At 40.7% G+C, this 24195-nt stretch overlaps 1 protein-coding gene across 1 annotated transcript; it reads left to right on the top strand.

Moving 5' to 3' along the window:
* The first annotated feature begins 1295 nt into the window (after positions 1-1295).
* Positions 1296-23829, top strand: LOC127661334 (transaldolase-like). The gene is made up of 8 exons (XM_052151966.1): positions 1296-1492; positions 9782-9905; positions 12487-12594; positions 13575-13706; positions 13849-14024; positions 15444-15641; positions 21698-21843; positions 23359-23829. Exons 1-8 carry the CDS (start codon positions 1396-1398, stop codon positions 23389-23391), a joined length of 1014 nt encoding a protein of 337 aa, XP_052007926.1. The 5' UTR covers positions 1296-1395; the 3' UTR covers positions 23392-23829.
* The last annotated feature ends 366 nt before the right edge of the window (positions 23830-24195 follow it).

Below are 24195 nucleotides of genomic sequence, written 5' to 3'. Positions count from 1 at the left end.
GGAAGTGCCCGCTCTGCAGGCAAAACTACTAGCGGTTTAATAGGCTACAGCTCCCTGGTGAGCTGCACTGATGGGACACATTCCACACAGACCGGCACCGCCACTCTGTCGTTCCCTTCCCACTATGTGCTTATGTATTACACAATCAATGACCGCATTCTTGCCGGCCAAATATTATTTCCCCACTCATAAGGGCTCCCACGGGTCCCCCTTAATTCCCTGGGGCTCATACAGTGGATGCTTGGCGCGACGGCGTTGACAATGGGTTCCCGTGAGCGTAAGCTAGCTTACATATCTGAGAGAACCTCTCGTAAGAGAACGTATCGGTTACCTAACGTAACCTCGGTTCTCTCTAGATGAGGGAACGAGTATTGCGTAGCCGGCCGTGCTTCAGCGCCACGGCGACTTTTCGCTTCAGTCAATGAAAACCAGGGTTCCAGCCTACGAACTACGCTTATATGCACTCTAGTCACGCCCATTTTGGCGGGCTTTGTTGCAGTGAGCGCGGACGCCTCTCATTGGATGCGAGTTCGCCCAAGTTCGTCTATAGGCTGCAGCAGTTGCCGCAGAGCAACCTATGAGCTCGCTAGCTAGCCCGCTCAAGGTCTGCAGCTGCCGCACAGCGTTGACAATGGATACAAAAATTAAGGATAATTTTTGGCTTCAATATCTCAGAAAAGATGAATCTTTCCCGTAGCGTAAGCTAGCTTACGCAATACTCGTTCCCTCATCTAGTGAGAACCGAGGTTACGTTAGGTAACCGATACGTTAGTGTGCCAATTGAAAAGCAAGGTAAGGATAGATCTAAAGAGAGTTATAGGCCAATAGCACTGACATCCAATAGCCTATGTGTGATAGTGGAGCATATACAGGCTGAATTATGTGCTGGGAATGAAATGACTTATATCTCTAGATCCGAATGGCTTCATAAAGGGCGTAGTACAATGGATGCTGCTTAATGTTTGGAAGTAGATATAAAAAAGGCTTTTGACATAGAGAAAGCTTATGTTATGCTTTGGATAGAGGGACTTTTAATAAAGCTAAAATAAAAGTAACAGAATTCCAGAAGCAAAAGTGAAATTTTATGTGCAAGTACTTGAACAAGTCAATGTCATATCTAGGTGTCTGGATGGACTCTAGGTTGACCTTCAGAATTATTCTGAAGCACCATGAGCTAGTTTGCTAACTGCCAATAAAATCTAGAAGAAGAAGGTGTGTGGATCAACCCCGTCACTCATTAGCTGCTTTGCGGTGGCGTCAGGCACAGTAGTCCCGCCCCCACGCAGACGCGTTTCCGCTGGTGTCAGACGATATTTCGTTTGCTCTCTCTCTTTCTTACATTACTCTCCTTGTTCCACGCGTCGGTACAAAAGCCCCTCTGTTCCCACGAGCACCATGTCTGTGTCACCGGACAAACGGCGGAAGATGGAGTCTGCGCTTGTGCAGCTCAAGAAATACACGGTGGTCGTTGCAGACACCGGCGATTTTAACGGTGAGTTTGTTAAAGATTGCGCAGAGCACGCGGTGCACGATTACTGCGTTCTAATGTTGCGTTAAGGGCGCGCTAAACTTTTCTAAACGTGTTGTGTACAAGTATGCACGCGACAGTTACAGATTTATTTGCTATAGGTCTATTGTTTATTTCGACCACACGGAGCTTACTAAACCATGACCATGTTGACACCTGCGATAATCATCTGGATACTAGACAACCGCTAGTCAACATTCAAACCCATGATGTGTTTATTTGAACCGTAACTGAGCGTTCCCACACCCTTCGACACGATTTGGTTGATTCACACAAATAACTCGCAGTGGGGAACTGCTGTACAGCGACTAGTCTAAAAGCATAGATTAGGCGGAACATTGCAATTTAAAAGGGGAACTCTGTGGATTTCATGAGCTACATCCCGCTGTTGTAATTGTGTCTCTTCTGGTGTTAACCATTGAGAGTCATGTGGTTTCGATAACTGGTTTAATGTGGACTTGATGGAGGTAGATAAGGAAACCCCCCTGTTTGTTAGGACACTGGGTGTGCACTGACCAGACAGGAGTTATCGGCGAACGATGACGTTTATTGGTTCAGATTATATCATGCCGAGACCCGGAAACGAATGTATGAATCTTGTTGTTTTTATTAATATTCTTGAGTGTTGACGTTCTTTCGGTTGGTCTGCTTGATTGGCCAAAAAGCAGACATAAGTTAGTGAGCTGCTCATTAATATTAATCAATCAGGTTACGGTTATGGACGCTCCAGGAAGCGTAATTTATTTAGTTACTTTTAGTGGGCTTTAAATTCGCGAAAGGAAGATAATTATTTGTTTTGCTTAGGAAAACATACATTTTTGCAGACAGTGTTGTAGAGCATACGGTGTTGTGAGGTATTCTTTTGGCTTTTAAAAAAATCTTTGAAAGCTAGTCTTAAGTATACTTCGGGTTGTCTGCGTTCTGAATTGTGCACAGTATTCATGACCCAATTTGTTGTTATCCGCACAGTCTACGCTTACTGTCCGTGTGAAGCCCAGATTTTCTTGACATGGGACAGTCCTCGTTTACATTTATACAAATGACAAGCGACATTTGTGAGCGACTACCAATGGGAGAGAAGACCACGGACCTCATGTCGTGTCTCCTGTGACATTGCATTTGAGTGCGGTAAAGTTAGTTTTATATTTGACATTCGTTTGATATTCGCGACAATACTCAAACTCTCCGTGCATATAACATTTTCAAGCCAACCCAACAATTTGTTTTTCATATACATAACTCTTTAAATCAATTAAACCATTTGATATTATGAAATCACAACAAATATGAAATGTTCTTAAAAATATCCCTTTGTTTGTGGAATTTACATACTATATTATTTGAAAACATAGAAATGTAAATGTTTGTAATAATCAAATTCCATTTAAACTCTATGACCGTTTGAGCTAGAGACATGAAACCAACTGTAAAACACTCAGAATGTTATTCTTTATATAGCACAAGACTTGCTTTTGGGAGGAATTTTCTGATTCAGAAATATTCAGTTCCTCTTCTGTCACTCACTCAATGTTGTGATTATAGTGACCGAAGGGGCTTCTGTCGGGAGCCTCGGATACCTCTGAATATGAAAAAGGATTTGCATGTCCCGCATCTGTTCAGTCAGATTCTCACTAAGAGAGAAACCCACTACTGTTCCACTCACCTCTAGAGAGCTTTGCTGTTTGAACTACGGCGCATTGGCAGCGGCTTTCTGGTGGTTGGGTGCTTCGACAGATTTCTAAAAGAGCTATAACTCCTATAAAAGAGCAATAATTTCTCTAAAAGAGTTAACGCATTGGCGTCGAACATCTTTTTAAAGACGTGTCTTTTTCAAGAAGCCCTTCCGCCTTTGCGTTGTTCCTGGATGCGGCAGATATCTCTCTGCTTCTGACGACCATAGGTGCTGCCTTGTGTGTCTGGGTCACGATCACACCGAGGCAGCATTTGTGGATCGCTCATGTACTCATTCCGAGAACTTGACCATGGCATTGTTGTGGTCGCGGCTTTCCTTCCTTAAAGGGAACGCCACTCCAGCGATTTGGGGAGTACAGCAGGCGCGATATCGCCGGGTAAATCCCATCGAAACACCTGCCCCCAGCACACTTGATTGCATCTCTCTGGGCTTGACGTGAGACCGGCTCTCCTCATTGCCAGTTTGATGTCTCCGTTGGTGCCATGGAGCAGGATGATGACGTCGCCGCGGCTTTCGGGTTTGCCCACCCAGTTCAAGGCTGACACCAAGATGTCCGATATGCTTGCCCGGGCTGCCGTGAGCATGGGGCTGGACTGGAATCCTCTGTCTTCCCCTCAACCCTCACAGCTAGACGTTTCCTTTCTTCCCGGAGGTGCAAAACAAGCTAACGAGGTTGTAGAGGGCACCTTTTACTGCCCTGAACCTACCCCCTTACTCGTCCGCTCTCACCTGCAAGTTCACCAGGCCAAGGCACTAAAAGATCTGCACATGGGTAGTCCGGATCATGATGTGCTGCAGGAACTGCGCTCCGCTACTGACCTCGCCCTCCGGGCCACGAAGGTCACGGCGTGGGCACTCGGACAGGCGATGGCCACCCTCGTGGTCCAGGAACGTCATCTATGGCTGAGATGCGGGAAACTTACAAAACCCACTTTCTCAATGCCCCCAGCTCGGTCTATTCGGCGACACTATTGAAGACTTTGCCCAGCAGTTTTGAGCGGTTAAAGCAGACTGAGGCCATCCAACACATCTTACCTCTGCGCCGGATTACACCCAGCCAAGCCCCGTCTGCCCGCCGAGGGTGTCCCCCTGCGGCAGCAAGAAACAAGCAGGTAGCTCTACCTCAACCAGGGCCTAGCTCTCCGCCTCAGCGTAGAGCTACCTACAGGAAGTGGACGCCCCCCTCTTCAAGGTCCCGGAAGGCTCCCAAGCATTCCTGAGACGGACCACCCAGGGTACGAGATGTTCGTGCAGGAGCTGGTAGCCAGACCACTCCTTTCCCCAGTGGAGGGCCGGGAGGAGAATCCTTTGTTTCCTTATTTTTATTTGCCAAAAGAGGAATTTCTTCATCCCCTGGGTCACCTAGCCGGTTCCCGCAAACACTGGTCTCATTGCGCCCCGGCATTAAACCTTTACAGGCAAAGTGGCACTCTGGACATAGAAACTTCACATCCACGACTGTACAATGTTCACAACCCTGGCCGGCCGGTTCTGACGAGTCCAGAGAATACCTCACTGGGACGACCTCCTCAGTCACTAACCCGCCCCGTGCTGGGTACACGGAGCAAGGTAAGTACTTTTAGTTTTTTCTCAACACACATGCCTCAGGACGCAACTTTGCCTCCTGACACAACACTAAATGCTCCCCACCACTGCGAAGACCCACCAAAAAAAAAAAAAAATGTTTATATTTTTTTTACACATTATTTTCATATTTCTTTACATGATGGCATAGAAGCCCTTGCGACTAAGAAATGATTCTGTATGGGGCTTCAGGGGTATCTCCAGATATAAACTTTTGAAAATATAAAAGTCTGAATGGACCATTTTTCTATTTTCATTAAAGTGAGAGACTAGGCTACAATCTAGTAATTGTTTAGTCTTTCATCCTTGTCAGAGATGATGAAATCTGAATAATTTCACAAAATTAGAACTGAAATCTATTTGTTTATTATTAAAGGCTTGGAACATGCTGATTAATAAAACTAAATTTAGAAAGAAAAAAACTTTATGGTCTAAAGGCACTCTGGAAACTCGCACCTCATGTTTACTCACATGTGGGGAAAAGAGGATGCAGGTGCAGCCCGGGACAGGGCATCAGTGAAGCGTGTTTCAGTGCTAGAGAAAAATATTCAAGAATGCAGTGCAGAAAGATCAGATATGATGTAACCGGCACTAATGTTTTGTCGTGCTGCTCACTAGAGACGATGAGAGGGTGTAACCATCGTCATGATGTCTTGCAGTCAAGATGGAATCGATCTGGGGTCCTGATCCAGAACACCGTGACCTGCGTAGCGGGGGCCAATAGCAACTTCATACTGTCTGAGGCTGCGTTTCCACTGAAGCGGAAGAAATCCGCTCAAAGCCACACCCAATGCTAGGGAACCGTTTGCCCCGCGCTGCTGTCAATATTATAATCATAACATACGACAAAGCCAAACTGCTAATGTTTTTGTCAACACGCATGTCTAGATGTAGAACACAGGCTAAATATCGAGAATTACTCCAAACTTATCGTCGATATCGTGGAGGTTTTTTAAATTTTTTTTTATAGTGATAAATATTGATATCGTTTTATCTCCCAGCCCTAATTGCATGTAGTTCTTTTTGTATGGTATAGTTTATAGTGTTGCTGCTAAGAAGTCTTTATTTTCTACACAAGAACAATAAATTCAATCTATCAAGAGGATCAGTTGTTAAGTCAACACCAAAACATTTAATGTAGGTTATAGGTGTGTATATATAGGATATTATGTATGTAAACTAACAATTATGAAGCTAGATTGAGCTTACTACAGTCATCTCCCACAAAATAATTGTTTTATCAGAAAAATGGCAGCATGTCCATCTCATCACCTGAGTCCTGTAATACACGAGCATCCTGCTGTCTGGATCCCCTGTATCTGCATTAAGTGCATAATCTCAGAACAACAAACTCTTAACGTTCTGAATGGTCTCAAAATATGCTTTAAAATAAGCATAATTATCTACAGTTCTCAAAACATATCCAACTTTACAGCTGTGAAGGCACTAATAGTCTACAGAGCTTTTCAGGTTATTCTGCTCAGGTTCTTCATCAATGTAGTTATTTTGTCTTTATCCAATGCTTTTATTTGCGATATTTTGCCGTCATCCTGAAACCCATAATCATTAACAGATTGGTGAGAAAGAACAATAGCGCCTCACCATAATTCTGTGATCGGATGTTCTCAAGTTTCTGTAATTTTTAATGCTTCGTTAGAACATAACGATTGTTTAACTGGAAGTTCCGTCCACATCACCCGCAAAGTGTCATTGGACTAAGGAATATTGTGGATTGAGCGCTACTGTTCCCACCTAATGTTTCAGCCGTCTTGGTTCTGGAAGTATTTTTCCCATTCATATTTTGCTTGGTGATTTCATAAAACACTGCCACACTGAAGTAAATATCTTTCCACACTTCAGTTGGTGGTGAAGTGCCTGAGGTTTGAGTAGATTTACCAAACATACCTAAACCTGAAATCCATTTTACATTGGTTGTTGATGCAGGCTGTGCAGTTTAGCGGACTAGTTTTAATTGACTGTTGTGTTTAATTCACTTGTGTTGAAAGACAGATAAATGTAGACCTATGTCACATTGTACCCTTGTCAATGCTGATGATAAATAAAATTATTGAATTGTTAGAAATATGACCCTATTTTGAGATTTGTGTGTAGATCGCTTAAGTATTGTGAGATGTCTAGCTGCCTAATCAGTTAATGGCTTAACCAACAGCATTTTTGAAATCGAACTGGTCTTGGAACAGTTTGAATAGCACCTCATTTTCGTCCTGACTCTGTATACAGCCTCCAAAGGGTGCATCGTCCAGTGTTCTGGTGCAGCCATGTTGTAACAAGGGCAACAGGAAACATTTTATCAGGGCTTGTAATTTATCTGCATTTGGCTCCAGTTGAACAGCTGGGCAGACTGGTAAATATGATCTCTTATACATGTTCTGCAATAAAGATGTTGTTATTAGGGCTGCAACTAATGATTGTTTTGATAATCGAATCTAACAATTATTAGAAAATAATTATTTAACTATTCTGCTATTACTGCAGTGATTAATCATTAGCTCTTAACAGATTATTCAGCTTGTGCCCCAACATAAAAGGTTGTATTAAACGTGCTTTCTACCAATTTTTTTCTTTTAAAAATACCTCTAAATGAAATTCACTGAATTAAAGGGAAAGAAGTTTAATTCAGTAAAGAAATTCACTGCAAAAATTCTATTGTTATCAATTGTTTGTCTTGTTTTCCATTTTAAAATGGTCTAAAAATACATTTACTTGAGAAACGACATATTAGATATTTAGACTTGTTTTAAGAGAATGTATCTTAAATAAGTGTATTTTGTATACAAGTGTTTTTTACTTGTTTATACTTTTTTTTTTTGTCCTTACTGCAATTCAATACTTGCATTCAAGATCTATTCTCTTAAAGCAAGTCTAAATATCTTATATGCTGCTTCTCAGGTGAATATATCTTGAAAAATTCTTCACGATAACAAATGCAAAGTGACATTATGATACAATAAGTTGAGTTATCACGTTATAATCTACCTTCATTAAGCCTGCATGCTCGAGGGACGAGCGTCCCCGTGACAGAGTGTGCCTCAGCCGGAAGCAGTTTCAATCTCTCCCCCTTAGATCGGGACATTCGTGGAACTCATAGAAGATGCACTGACAGCACAGAGAAATGCTAGTTTCTGAGTTTATAGTTATTTACATGTTCTGCTTCTGTATTATTTGAACTTTAATAAAGATATAGTGCATTAAATATAGCTACATTAAAGATGTAACACCAGAACTTTCCTTAAAATTATTCCACAACAGGAGTGCTTCTGTATTTACTTATTTGGTATTTTTGTATTGTAATTCCCTCATACTTTGTAATCTACATCAGCTGAAGCTGTTTGGAAAGTTTAGAGTGCATCTGGACTGTGATCTGTGTAATTCTTCTTCATCAGTCAGGTGTGAGCTGCAGCACCATCATGAGTTTAATGTGATCCCAGGTTACGTTAAATGAGATCAAACAACTCCTCGACAATTTTTTTGTCAATAATTTTTATTTTAGACAACTTGTCGATAACGTTGACTAATGGTTTCAGACCTAGTTGAAACCACTAGTACTTCACACATATGTAATACGAATAAAATGATTTAGATAAAAGTTGCAAACCTTTGCACAAATGCATACTTGTACAGAAGCATAACAATTATTTAAGGGTGATTCTCAAACCTTTCAATGAAAATGTTCTGGTCACGTTTAAACCCAAATCATTGCAAAACAAGTATGATTTTACATTTTGTATAAAGAGAACAAAGCCTAAATTTAGGTAAACAAATTTACAGCTTAAAAAATACACAAGTTTTATCAGAAGAATTAGTGTAAGTGCTTTTTTTTTTGTACCAAAACAAATTGTCCCCATTCACTGCCATTGCGAGTGTCTCACTGACTGTAACCCAGATTTAACTCTCTTTTTTTATTTATTTTTTTAAAGAAAAGGATGGACAAGTCAATAACTTCTTGTGGTAATCAACATTATGCCACAAGCTGTTGATTGACCTTAACTTGTATTGAACCCAGTATATTCCTATTAAGCATGTTTTAACCCAAAAATGTTTTTTTTTGTGTGCAAATAAAATGCAGTACCAAGGGAGTATTACTCTGTTGTATTTAATGTACAACATGTATTCTATGATTTAAATAAAATCATATTTTTTTATGTTGCAGTAATGAGACTATCGGAACCACTTTTTGTGTCGCCATAGTAAGAATTGACCCTAAGCTAAACCCCACCTTCAGAACGTTTCTGACCAATCCTATCTTGGCTACTGTTGCTGTCTGCCATTTTTCTGACAAGCTTTAGCTTTTTTCCCAATGAAAGTCAGGAGTAATGTGCGTTTGAGGATATTTTTTTTTTAAACAATCCCAAAAATGTTTTATAAAACATTGTTGCTGGGTCACTTGTAATAGTGACATGAGGTAACTGTCTTGAGAATTTTTACTATGCAAAATTTTTTTTAATGGCCCTTAAAATAGGCTTAATGTTTTTTTTTTTTTTTTTAAGCAAAATCATGTATTTGTTTCTTTTTGATTTTGGAGTAAAATAGGACCAGGACAAGTATGTTATGAGAATCACTTGTGAAAGCTCAACATGTAGACTTGATTTTGTCAAGCGTCCTAAGTTGTTCTGAAACAAAGTGCTGTTTTAACTTTGACCTACAGAAAGAAATCAGTTTTTGATCAAATCCAGATATTGAACATTTATCTTTGACGAATGGGCGGATCCAACTTGCTTAAGAGCGTCTTGTGGAACTGGCCATTGCTCATGGGTGATTTCACAGTCCGTTTGTTTTAGAGAAGGAAACAACATTTGATGAAACAGTGTTCTGTGGCTTTCTGCTGTATTATGATGAGGATGAACTCCCTTCTCCATTGACTCAGACACATATAAGTACACTTAACATCATGGTGAACATGACATGAGACTGTACCATAAGTAACATCAGTGTACCTTGTTTTTTCTCATCCATAGCTATTGAAGAGTACAAACCACAGGATGCTACAACCAACCCTTCTCTCATCCTGGCTGCGGCTAAAATGCCTGTGTACCAGCACCTCGTTGACCAGGCCATAAAATACGGCATGGCCAATGGCGGGTGAGGATACAGCTTTTACTTTAAACAATGATCAGAATTCAGTTACTCTGTGCTATGATTTTTGTTGATGAAAGATTATTAGAAATGGGGCCATAGTACACACATGTGCTCATTATACGGTAGAGCAGCACTACTCAACACACTGGCTACATGTGGCCATCGAGATGCCCGTTTTCAAGAATATTTATGGTAATTCTCTGAATTGCAGAACAATTTGATTGTGAAAAAAACTGCCAAGAATGTAATTAATGAATGGAACAACAAGGAATATGTGAGTATAGCTGATGTTAGATGATAGTGGCGGTCAGTATGCGCACTGTCATTCAAATGTGCTCAAGTCACTTATCACAGTGCGTGTCTGTGTCAACCTCTTTTGAATAGCTGACCATATATGTATAATCGTCACGATAAGAGAAAAAGGTAATGTTTATTTTCAGGGTTCCCGCGGATCCTTAAAATCTTAATGTCTTAAATTCAGTTTTTCAAAATGTAAGGTCATAAAAAGCCTTATTAGGAATGGCCATCCATCAATGTTCGAATATTTAAGCTCATAAAAAACGATATTTGAATAGAATATTTGAATATTCTATTATTTAAATGAAGGTAATTAATGAGGAAGAGATGTTGTATAGTTTAAGTCATAAAGGTTGCCACCATAAGAAACAAAAAGCTAATTGTATTCAAAACAAGCTTGTTTTTTTTTTTTTTTTTTTTATATTTAAACAAGCAATGCGTGAAAACAAAAAAAGAATAGAATGAAAGCATTTAAGCTCAAGCGAAGAAAAAGAAACCACTAATGAAGTAGACTGACGCAGTATAAACGAGTATAAACCCTCGGCATATAGTTATCATGTTTATATTGTATGTCATGTTTTTGTTGAGGAAAAACAAGCATATCCATGTGCTCAGTAAACTATACTCATTTATACACCAGTTTACCTCAGCTAGCATAGTCTTTCTAGGATGCCATGGTTTGTTGTTTACTGAAGCGCTGCGGGGATTACGTTGCTACGGGGACGCTGCTTTCTGATGAGCTGCACATATACAGGAGTAAAGTGTACACTGCTTATACAGTATATTTAACCAGGAACCCAGCTTTATCACAGTAAGCCACATTCTCACAATAACCCACTTTTCTGGTGTCCATCTGAACGTACTGACAGAACCGTTTGCTCAACAAATGTGATCAACTTGGGTCCACACTCAAACACGCCACCAAGTGCATTCTGTTATAACTGTCAGTTTTAGTTTGTGTGTTCAGGATTTAACATGCATCTCACTGTATATATGGCCAGTAAAGCAAAACTTTTTCAAATTCAAATAGTGTTTTTACTATTCAAATAATTATTGCAGAATGAATATTTGTTCGTGCACCTCCCTACCTTAAATTATACAACAAAATTTAAAGAGGTCTTGAATTTGGGGTAGGAAAGACCGTAATCTTGATATGAACTAATGTGATTATCAAACTTCAAAAGAATACGATTTAATTCAATGCATGCACTGTGTCCTCCATAGTGAAAATGTGGACTGTTGTGTTTTCTCCAAGCACGTGGGATTTGTGAGTTTGCTGCTGTTGCAGAGCAGTTCAATCATTAGACAATTTATGACAATTGATTAATGATGAAATGGTGTTGATGAAATATGACAATGTTTACTTTTAATTGTTTATATTGTAATACGTTGCAGATTATTGTTGGAGTGCACACATTTTTTTTATCCCTTATTTTTTTTGAATGACCTGCTGGAAGCAGTGAAGTGTAAGCATTTCAAAATGAGAGTCCCTGGTGTATTTTAAAGTTGAAAGTTCCATGCTATGAATAATCACCCCCAACCAAGGCTGGACTGGTAATCTGGCATTTTCCCGGTGGGCCGGTACACTTTTTGGGCGGATCATGGGTGGACTGGCCAGTGGGAGAACAGAGCTGGCCGGTGGTGCGTCTGCGAAACATGCCGCAATAAGCAAATATGAGCCACCATGTTATGCAAAACGGACCACAAAACGGCGCCGCGATATGCAGAAAAGGACATTAAATAAATCTCTTGTTTTTGAGCGCATCTTAAGTTTGTGTGATGCTGAACACTCTTTCTATTGTTTGACGGTGTCTTTGACAGTTCCTGAGAAAAATTTAACCATTGTTTTATTGTAGTAACCACAATTTAACCATGGTACTTGTAGTTAAACCATAGTAACCACAAAGCAAACCATGGTTAAAACAGTCATGGTTGCTACAATAATACTATGGTTACTATATGAATGCAATATTACTGTAGAAAACGGTGATATTACTGCCAGAAACAAACATCATTAACAGTCATGGTTCCTAACACATTAATATAGTAAATCCATTGTTTCTGCCAATAGACCATGGTCATTGTAACTAAAATATTTTATATTGTATACTTCAAAACTTAGCTCTTACTGTAAATGTCTTGCTATAAAATGAATAAATCTTATAAAAATTACTCCAATTAAGAGTGCAGCCCTCACAGCTTTAGTGGTCCTGCTTTGTGACCCCTTGAGCTTTCCAAAGTTGAGTAGCCCTGCTGTAGAGTAAAAAAAAAAATCATTCAATTCTAGCACTGAGGAAGAGCAGGTGACCAATGCAATGGACAAGCTGTTTGTGAGCTTTGGTTTGGAGATCTTAAAGAAGATTCCTGGACGGGTGTCCACTGAGGTTGACGCAAGGTAAGAGATGTGACCATTAGATGCACTATTATCTTGAAAAAATGCTAGTTTGTGATTCTTGAACAATAATAATTTGTCTACTAACAATCTCCAATTGAATTTCATTCAAGTCATGACATTTTCCACCAGTGTCATTTCCAGCACATCTCAAATTTTGTATTGTGTTTTTTAGTATTATGTGCTGGAAATGAAGTTTAAATTATTATTATTTTAATAAAACCACCGACTCCTTTGTCTATCTTGCTAATACTTATTTCATTAGTAACATTTTATGCATGCTGAATACACACGATTACATTTTTTGCACTTTGTATTATTTGACCAATCACTAAGGATGAAAACAATACTCACTGCTGATTTAAAAATATCATGTCTGTGGCTGGGAGATGACATCATTATTCACACAGTGACCAGTGCACCGGGGTCTTTCTGCAGAGCTGGAGATTTTCTGTGCCATACAACAGACAGGAAATGAGCCTCATGGCTGTGTGATGGAGATCATCAGCTTTAGGCTTTGGTTATTACAATGCATTGAGAGAATATTACTGCAGGCGTGGATGTTTAGTGCATCTGCTTCTGAATACTTTATGGATTTTTTCTAAATTGCAATAAAATTTCAAAAAATGTTATTGTGAAGGGGTTTTTTTTTTCACATTTTGTGACCATTTCCCCTGTAGTGACGATTTGGGATGGGAATACAGATTTATTCGCAGATTGGCTTTATGATTATTCCAATTTTGCTCAAACATTTATTATTGCGATTTGGATGGAAACCTAGCTAGTGTACCTACAAATCGCACAACTTTATTTGATGTTTTAGTTTTCCATTCTATTTATTGTGATTTTCATGCAGATGAGCATTAATGTGGAGCAGTTTCAGTCTTTTATATTGCACTGTAAATATAATGCAGAATTGCAATGTGTGTGTTGCATGCTTGTGTTTTTGACAAATGGCTTATTTAATGTGATTTAATTTTCAGGCTGTCGTTTGATAAAGATGAGATGGTGTGTCGAGCTCGGAGACTCATCTCTCTGTATGAAGAGGCTGGTATCAAGAAAGATCGGATACTCATCAAACTCTCCTCCACCTGGGAGGGCATTCAGGCCGGACAGTAAGTGTTTTCTGTACAGTCTGGTACACCGTCATGGTGAAAATGTACAACGTGAAATTCCTGACTTCCAGATGCATTTGTGTCCTTTAAGTGTGAGAGCTCGTCAGTTGATGTCTTTTTTTTTTGTTGTTGTTGTCTTCAGGGAGTTGGAGGAGAATTACGGCATCCACTGCAACATGACACTGCTGTTTTCATTTGCTCAGGCGGTTGCTTGCGCCGAGGCCCACGTCACCCTCATCTCACCTTTTGTGGGTCGAATCCTGGACTGGCACAAGGAAAATACAGACCGCAAAAACTACGAGCCCCACGAAGATCCAGGCATGTTCTCAGATGATGAAACTGATATTCTCCAAAGCTTGCATCATTTAATTTCCTCTGTATTATTTCAGGGTGCCCAGTCTATTATCAAACACAATCAATACACAACACATCTTTCTATTGTGTTGACTGTAAGGATTGAAGGAATATATTATTAACAGTGAATAGATATATACGTACTTTTTTAACTATCGACAACCAGTTTTCAATCATTTCAGTAGGTATGTGTGATGAGGAGGGCCTGTACTGGGCTGTGATGATGCACGGCTGGTGCTGAATCAACTGATCAGTGGGAGAGTGAGATAAAGGGGAGCCGAAGATGCCAGTTCGAGAGAGAATTGCACATGGCCGCACATGAATTGTCTGTGTTTGTTTTATGTTGAGTTTCTTATTCAATTTGTTTACTGTTCAGCTGGTTCCCTCCTCCTCGCCCGTCCCTTGTCTGTTACTGCATGTATTCTAAATCCTCACATGCTTGCCACACTTCTAATGCCATAGAAATGTGGCGTATAAAAATGAAAACTACCATCAGACATGCAATATGCATCTTCACTGCTTAAGTTATGTTCATATACAGTAAATAACAGGCTAAAATTTGACTTGTTCAGTATTCAAGCTTGATTACAGCTTGCAACATGTAAAGGTTACATTTATTTTTGTTTATAAATGGCCAGAATGTGCTGCGGTGCAAGAGGCAGAGTCCCATTGGTAGTACCATCATATTTGACCTGATATCTGTCACCGATTGCACTTTGGAAATTAAAAACAGCCATTTGTGATGGGATTTTGTGCAATTTCGTTTTATGAAGAGGTCAAATTTACCAATAGCAGCTGCAGGGCAAATGGGTCTTAAACGAGTAGACACAAAACAATGACTGTGATCCGTGAAATCTGAGTTTGTCCGATCCTCTGATCCTGATGGAAATCTAAAGAAGCCCAAATCTGTCAAAATCTGGATGTTTCAACTCTGCAAATTTGGCATATTTTCAGCTCAATTTTAACCAAGTGCCCATTTAAAGCAGTTCTTTTCTGGGGTCCCAAAAGAAACCAGAAGTGCCACCATCTGCGTTTGTTTGTAAACGATATCTTCAAGTCTATTCAGCTCAAGAGTCATTAATTCAGGGATCAGACTATAGATGAAGGATGTTGAGACTGAAGTCTGTAATTACTGGTTGTTCAAATGACAATGTGTAGTAAAAGAAACCTAATCACAATCAAAAGGCAGCAAAAACGTGTTCCCAGAAATTATTAATTTTGGTTGATATTTTATTCCGTATATATTTATTAAGAGTTGTCCAATGTTTCCATCACATCCATGTTTGTACTGCAGCTGTCAGTCAGCGCGTGTGTGTGTGTGTGTGTGTGTGTGTGTGTATGTATGTGTGTGTGTGTGTGTGTGTGTGTGTGTGTGTCTCTCAGGTGTGGTGAGTGTGACCAAGATCTACAACTACTATAAGAAGTTTAACTACAGTACAGTGGTGATGGGCGCGTCGTTCAGGAACACAGGAGAAGTGAAGGCATTGGCGGGCTGCGATCTGCTCACCATCTCACCCGGACTGCTGGGAGAGCTGAGTCAGGACCACAGTGCAGTGAAGTGCTCACTAACGCCACATGGAGGTGAGCGCAAATACATTACATGATCACAGCATTATTAAAGGGTTATTTTTTTTTTTTTATCCATCTATTTTGTTAGTAAGTGTTGTTTTTTTTTCCTTTTTGCATAAAATTTTGAAATACATGATCATTTTGCACCCTGTCTCTGGACCTCTGTCTGAAATGCTCCATTTCGGCCTAAGTGCCTCCTTAAAACATCAATGTAAACGCCCACTGTTATCATTGGCTAACGCCATGCAGCCCATCGAATACAGCAAAGGAAGAGAATGAATCTGCTCAACATTATAAGGGTTTACACACAATGCAAATCCTATACATTGCATTCTAATAGTTTATTCTGTGCATCTCAACTACTGTTAACACTCGCACCCTGTCTACACCGGACTCAAGAGTCGCATCAAAAGCAATAGAACCCATTATAATCAATTATGTTGTCTACCATAGAAGCATCCGTTGTGTTGCACCCCCAGTAAAGTGATGTCCCATTCCATTTTGCACTGCACACTGTGCCTTTACTATTGCCAACAATACAAATAAATGGTTTAGAAAGTTTGTGACGACGCGCCTGGTGTAAACAAATTCATTAGCATAAACTCACCATAAAAACATTTCATGACATGAAATATTAATGAATGAAACTGTTGGTTTTTGCAATCTTGTCCAAGTGTTTTAACTGCCCCATCCTTCAATAACAGTTCCTTTGCAAAGCTTGAATCATAGGGTTTGATATGAGCCTAACATACAATCCACTCTAAAAGACACATCCAGTTTTCAGTATCATTCCTATATTTTCATACACCAACAACTAAAAATAGCCCAGATGGGCAAAAGAACGCATCCATGATGCATTCTCCTATTCAGAGTTGTAACTTGACACTGCATCTTTTAAAAACGGCCCGAGATATGTATCAAGTGGTAAAAGACTTCTGGTTGTGCATGTTTATATAGAAACATTTAAATCCAGATAGGCACATGAAGGTGCCATGTGTAATCCACTTTGGATGAATCTCCAATGGTGGGTAGAGTACTTTTTACTCAAGTAAAAGTACAATTACTATAATTGGATGCTTTATTACTCTTACTGGAGTAGTTTTTTACATTTCAACTTTAAGGAATACTGAAGTCACGAGTAACTATTTACTTCCTATTGTAACTATTGGGCTTATTTAAGTTCAGAGCTCTGTTGTCAAATGCAGAAATGCTGTGCAGGCACAGACATACTGTCAGCTTGTGCTTCAGAAGTAAAGCACGCGATCCGCAAAAGCTTAAGACATTTACACTTAATGCAGATGTTTACATGGATTTAAGAATGTCTCGGTTACTGATGTAACCTCTGTTCCCTGATGGAGGGAACGAGACATGAATTGACACTAGGGGTCGCTTTTTGGGAGCCCAGACATCTCTGATCTTGAGAAAAGGCCAATGAGAATCGCCGTGTGGAATTTGCATGCCACTTGATGAGTTGACACTAGGGGTCCCAATGGAAAATGCCACAAGAGCTGAACGGAGTTTCGCAGACTGGCGGTGCGAGACGGGCAGACCTCTGTGTGCCTCGTAGCCAGCGCAGCAAGCCCTATTTTTACATAACTACCCCCAATACACTGGCAAGCATGAAGCGGTCCCCTACACCTTGGGGAACGGCTAACTGCTCAGACGTATAAGGACTGGCTTGCTCAGCCATGGCCTTCTCTCTATTGTTCTCCCCAAAAAAGGAATGAAATCATTCGACTGGGGGCCATATATATGGTCCAAGCTGGGGGGTGTCTCTCCAAAGAGGAGGACACTGCAGAGATCACACCCAGCCCCGAGAGGGGAATACAACACACTGTCTTACCTGGTAGGAGTGGAAGCACATCGTGCGGAGCAGCGCTGTGGTAGATCCTACCCGAGGGGGGGAGGAGTTACTACAAACACTGCGACCAAGGACAGAGGGCCCTCTGCCCAAAGTAGACGCGGTTTACCGGCGGGGAAACCATTTTGCGGAATATACATCACACGGGTTGCCTAGAGGGACAACCAGCACATGTGGAGCACTTAGATTCCTACGGGGGTCTGGGTGATGCCCGTACAGGGGCGGCAGCGAGCGGCAGACGAGTCTTCGGAGAGGCTAGGCTAGGGAGGAAGAACGTCCAGGGTTCACACTTGCGAACGCAACTGGGGAAAGAGTGCACGTCTTCGCCTCAAGGGAGGGGAAAGGCGCTATGCATAAGTGATACACCCGGCCAGCTGACCCGAACTTACTGTTTGTGTCAACTGATAACACACAGGACGAAACTGGCTCAAACCTGAGGTTATAAAACCTTGCAAATGTGTTAGGTTTTGCCCAACACCCCTGGTAGAATGGGCTCGTAGTCCAGCAGGGGGCGGCATATGCTGGGCGTGGTATACCATAGCAGAAAAAGAGCTTGGTGCACTTGCAGGAGAGCCGTTGCGTGCAGGGCGGAGGCGGCCTGTCCATTGGCACTGTCGTGAGTGACTATGTAAACCCACGGGCCCTGGACGGGAGACTCTGACGGCTCTGCCATGTGGCGGCGTTCTGCTGGCACAAGTGCACCGCGATCGCCTTACTGACCTGGCACCGAGCACCCCCTGGCCGCCCCACTGTCGAGGGTAGTGAGAGCAGTAAAAGGTGCTTGTTGCGATCGCGTGAGCTCATCATGCACTTCCGGGAAGAAAGGTAAGGGGGCAGGGCGCTGCCGTAAGCGGCGCTCTGAGCCCCGTGACCTATCACCGGGCATCGAGGTTTCAGGGGGGATTGGAGGATTCCACTCCATCCCGACGCTCGCAGCTGCCTGGGCAAGCATGGCGACAGACTGAACCCAACCCACTCTCCTATGCTGTAAAAATCGAAAGCTCATCCACTTTGCGAGCCGCGAACTCTCCCTTAGACGAGCCGGCGATCTCATCACGAACTCTCTGGGGCAAATGAGCTTGCTGGGGAATGGGAGATCCGTGGGGGGTTTCCCGGCGGAGAAGCTCCCATTGAAATCCCAAAATCACCCCCAGTGCCAACCGACCCCACCTCATACACGTGGGTAGAAGGACCGAGTCGGGGATCCGCTGGAGTGCGACCGCGACATTGCCAGAATCATGCCCTCGTAGTGAGAGCATGATCCATCCACAAGCGCTGTCCGTGCATGGGGACAACACGAGAGGCAGCGATAGTGGCTGCGGGAAGCTGAGAGGTAACAATCACAACCAGCAAACATACACAAACGAAAAGGCATCTTGAAAAAGACGTTTTTTGTTTGCGCCACTCTTTTAGAGGAAATTAAACTCTTATGTGAGAGAGAGAGAGAGAGAGAGAGAGAGAGAGAGAGATTATTTATATATATATATATACAGGTCCTTCTCAAAAAATTAGCATATTGTGATAAAGTTCATTATTTTCCATAATGTAATGATAAAAATTAAACTTTCATATATTTTAGATTCATTGCACACCAACTGAAATATTTCAGGTCTTTTATTGTTTTACTACTGATGATTTTGGCATACAGCTCATGAAAACCCAATATTCCTATCTCAAATAATTAGCATATTTCATCCGACCAATAAAAGAAGTGTTCTTAATACAAAAAAAGTCAACCTTCAAATAATTATGTTCAGTTATGCACTCAATACTTGGTCGGGAATCCTTTTGCAGAAATGACTGCTTCAATGCGGCGTGGCATGGAGGCAATCAGCCTGTGGCACTGCTGAGGTGTTATGGAGGCCCAGGATGCTTCGATAGCAGTCTTAAGCTCATCCAGAGTGTTGGGTCTTGCGTCTCAACTTTCTCTTCACAATATCCCACAGATTCTCTATGGGGTTCAGGTCAGGAGAGTTGGCAGGCCAACTGAGCACAGTAATACCATGGTCAGTAAACCATTTACCAGTGGTTTTGGCACTGTGAGCAGGTGCCAGGTCGTGCTGAAAAATGAAATCTTCATCTCCATAAAGCTTTTCAGCAGATGGAAGCATGAAGTGCTCCCAAATCTCCTGATAGCTAGCTGCATTGACTCTGCCCTTGATAAAACCCATGGACCAACACCAGCAGCTGACATGGCACCCCAGACCATCACTGACTGTGGGTACTTGACACTGGACTTCAGGCATTTTGGCATTTCCTTCTCCCCAGTCTTCCTCCAGACTCTGGCACCTTGATTTCCGAATGACATGCAAAATTTGCTTTCATCCGAAAAAAGTACTTTGGACCACTGAGCAACAGTCCAGTGCTGCTTCTCTGTAGCCCAGGTCAGGCGCTTCTGCCACTGTTTCTGGTGCCTGTGCACAGTGGCTCTGGATGTTTCTACTCCAGACTCAGTCCACTGCTTCCGCAGGTCCCCCAAGGTCTGGAATCGGTCCTTCTCCACAATCTTCCTCAGGGTCCGGTCACCTCTTCTCGTTGTGCAGCGTTTTTGCCACACTTTTTCCTTCCCACAGACTTCCCACTGAGGTGCCTTGATACAGCACTCTGGGAACAGCCTATTTGTTCAGAAATTTCTTTCTGTGTCTTACCCTCTTGCTTGAGGGTGTCAATGATGGCCTTCTGGACAGCAGTCAGGTCGGCAGTCTTACCCATGATTGCGGTTTTGAGTAATGAAACAGGCTGGGAGTTTTTAAAAGCCTCAGGAATCTTTTGCAGATGTTTAGAGTTAATTAGTTGATTCAGATGATTAGGTTAATAGCTCGTTTAGAGACCCTTTTCATGATATGCTAATTTTTTGAGATAGGAATTTTGGGTTTTCATGAGCTGTATGCCAAAATCATCAGTATTAAAACAATAAAAGACCTGAAATATTTCAGTTGGTGTGCAATGAATCTAAAATATATGAAAGTTTAATTTTTATCATTACATTATGGAAAATAATGAACTTTATCACAATATGCTAATTTTTTGAGAAGGACCTGTATATATTTATCTCGAAGTTGTTCACTCCGTAGTTTTCTGTTGCTGAAGCGCCCAGGGGTATTTGCTCAGCACAATCGTGGTGTGCGAGGGGGTGGACTGCTGGAATGCGCCGTAGAGCCAACAGCCTAGAGGGAAATGAATGGAGACGACAGGAGGAATTCAGCTCAGTGACCTTGACTGCTTGGCTCCGAAGAAGATATCTGATATGCACTCCTTTTATGTCCGGGGGAGTGGCATGCAAATTCCGCACGCCAATTTTCATTGGCCTTTTATCAAGATCAGAGATGTCTGGGCTCCCAAGAAGCGACCCCTAGTGTCAAGGGGAACTGGGAACTGCTATATTGCAACTCTGATATAAAGATGTATACTTATAAGCTGAGGTCATAAGTGCCCATACAGAATCCTGTAAATGACAATGAGACTGACAAGACCACGTTATTACAATTGCCAAAACTTACCTTGCTGCTATTTTAATCTTGAAATATCTGCTTGTCTTGGTGTAAAATGAAGGCACTGCATGACAAAACTACTGTTTTTCATGGTGTGGAGTGAAGAAAGGGTTTATTTGGCGCACTTGCTGCTGCTGTAGTGGACTCGACTCCAGTGACCGAGCGCAGCTGTAAAGATTCACTGTCGTAAACGTCCCTTTCAAAAGTCTCTCAAATTATTAATTTACACTTATTAAATTAACATCAATAATGTCACCCATTGTAACAAGGTAGAAGTACTTTTTTTTTTTTTTCATTAGAAATGTATTGGAGTGAAAAGTACCCACCTTTTTAAATATACTCGTATATGTTTTTTCAAAAAATAAGTCAATGTACCACGTTACTACCCACCTCTGCCCATCTCCTTCACTTGTGTGAATGACTGAGCACAAGTGGGCGGGGTCAAGGGTGCAATGACGGAAAATTAGGTGTTGCATATGCAGATGTATTTGGTCCTTGTGTCCACTATTCCAAACTAGCCTTTTTTGCATTTTGGTTTAAATAAACACTCTTTTCAGTTCTGAATCTTAACAGTATGTTTTTATAGTACAATGACCTCCTATGTCATTGTACTATATCATCAGTTAGATCAAGGAAAATGTTATTCCTTATGTCGTGACCCCTTTAAACTATCAAACTGCTGGATCTGATGTGAACACCTGTGATGTGTGCTTCAGCAAAAGACTGTGACCTGCAGCAGATGCATCTGGATGAAAAGAGCTTCCGCTGGCTGCACAATGAAGACCGCATGGCTGTGGAGAAACTGTCCGATGGCATCCGCAAGTTTGCTGCTGACTCCATCAAACTCGAGAGCATGATCAAGGTGCAAAACACACAGTGCTTATTAACTCTGTCATGGCAATAGGTGTAGAAATTAAGCGAGGGACGGGGCATAGCCCCGAAAGTGACAAATGCCCCGAAAATCAACTGAGGTGGCCCAAAATGCCCCTGTAAGGAATTGTTGTTTTGTTAAAAAACTACTAAATATGGTAGTTTAAAAATATTAAATATATTTCCTTTTTAAAGGTAAAAACCAAGTACGAAATTTCCCCTTCATGCAAAGTTAATATCTGACAATGCATGAAATGCTATTGAGTCTTTATAAAATCACACACATTAAACAATATTTTTTAAATGAATCTGTGCTAGTGGGATTTCAGAAGGGAAATTATTTAATTATGAGTTTGACAGTAGATTTTCTATATGTCTGCACACATTCATGTTAAAAGTGGTCATGATGCGTATGTTTGGAAAATGTAAAACATTTGAAACCTTTTGGAAGGACATTTGTATTATTGACAACCGTTTTAAAGAAGGAAATGTTGAATGTTCAACATGCTCTAATGTATGATGACTGCAGATATAAATCTTACACTTACACCTGGAATATTACTGCGATGAAGTGACGTATTTAGCTGGTTATGAGATATATTATACATATACTTAAACTATTCCAAAAGTTTGGAAGGTACAGATTTAGCTGTTTTGGAATGTAATTGGTACTTTAATTCACCAAAGTGGCATTCAACTGATCACAAATTATAGTCAGGACCTTACTGATGTAAAAAATCAGCCCCATCACTACTTGAAAAAAATAATTTTTGATCAAATCTAGAGAGCAGCAATCACTCAAACACCTTATCCTTGAGTAATCATGCTAAATTGATCATTTATTACTAGAAAATCATCATTGCCATTATATCAAACACATTTGAAAGCTATTTGGTTTGTTAAATGAAGCTTAACATTGTCTTTGTGTTTGTTTTTTGAGGTGCCACAGTATGCAATACTGGCATGTCTTGAGGTCAATATTAGGTCAAAAATGAAAAAAAAAAAAAAAGTGTGTTATGGATCTTAACCCCATTTGAGCTTTTGTGGGATCAGCTAGACTGTAAGGTGTGTGTGTGTGTGTGTGAGAAGTGCCCGACAAGACAGTCACATCTATGGCAAGTGCTACAGGAAGTGTGGGGCGAAATGTCACCTGAGTATCTTGACAAACTGACAGCTAGAATGCCAATGATCTGAAAAGCTGTCAAGTGTCATTGCTGCACATGGAGGATTTTTTTTATTCTTTGAAAGTAGTTTAAGATCTGATTTTTTAATTGTAATGGTAATTTACATTAATGTTCTGACTATACTTTGTGATCACTTTAATGAAATTAAAGGGGTGTGTGTGTGTTTTTTTTCAAATACCATTTTAATTTAAAATCGGAACAATTCCTGTGCTGTATATATTATATTAGGTAAGTGCTTTTTGAAGGGAGCGGGGGGGGAAAAAAGTGTTGTATTATTTCTTTTTGAGGTGCATGTTCACCTGAGTGTTGTCTGTGTGTTTCAGGAAAGGATGTTGAATGTGAAGAATGGCCAGTAATGGAGAAGAGGGAAACCTTAGAGGACCAATCCCATCACTCCCACTCTCCACATCAACTCTGATCAGCTGACCATCAGCAGTCAAAGCCGAACTTCTCTAGTCTTAAACATTAAACAGATACAGTGTGCTGTATTTGTAAGCCATTCCAAATAATGAGAAGGTTTTCTTTAAACTTTTTACACCTTTTAATGCAGTGTTCGGATGGAACCACAAGCCCAGACTAACTCAACACAGACCTGCAGATTGTGTGATTTTAGTTTTTTAGTTTTCTGTAGAACTAGTTTGCAACCCACTAGTGCTATACTTTTCTGATAAATTCATATGTGGGTGTGTGCATCAGTATTCAGTTTTCTAACCTAGTCACCCTCACAAATAATGAAAACCTGTTGATCTTGTTTCCAATAATTAAAAACCTTTTCCTCAGCTGAGTATCAATTCCACTGCTTTCTGTATCAATGTATGTTTTAATGAACCTGTAAAATTCCTTTTAATCTTATTCAGGTTGTTGTGTCAGTAGGCCAAAAGCAAATCAAGTCAATACTTCTGTTTAAATTGGCACAAGTGTTTGAATTGTAGTACATTTTATAAAGATTTATTTTGTATTTTGCAATAAATTGCAGAGTTATTCCATAGAATTCTTACATGTAAGATATTAATGCTGACATAGGAGTAGATTAGATCTATGTTGGTACTTAATTGTTTTTTCACTATAGCAATAATAGATCAATGAGACTCTAACAAAAAAAGGAACTTTTTCTTTGTTGTGTATATTCAATAGAGCTGATTTTCTGGGCATTCACTCTT

The sequence above is a fragment of the Xyrauchen texanus genome, chromosome 21 (assembly GCF_025860055.1).
Source record: "Xyrauchen texanus isolate HMW12.3.18 chromosome 21, RBS_HiC_50CHRs, whole genome shotgun sequence".
Taxonomy (NCBI): Eukaryota; Metazoa; Chordata; class Actinopteri; order Cypriniformes; family Catostomidae; genus Xyrauchen; species Xyrauchen texanus.
The sequence above is the reverse complement of the archived record's forward strand: the minus strand, read 5'-3'. Positions and strand labels throughout refer to the sequence as shown.

Coding starts and splice junctions, on each gene's coding strand:
- LOC127661334 (XM_052151966.1), top strand. CDS start 1,396: ATGTCTGTGTCACCGGACAAACGGCGGAAGATGGAGTCTGCGCTTGTG. Junction 9,906..12,486: donor TACGGCATGGCCAATGGCGG/GTGAGGATACAG, acceptor ATTCAATTCTAG/CACTGAGGAAGAGCAGGTGA. Junction 12,595..13,574: donor TCCACTGAGGTTGACGCAAG/GTAAGAGATGTG, acceptor TTTAATTTTCAG/GCTGTCGTTTGATAAAGATG.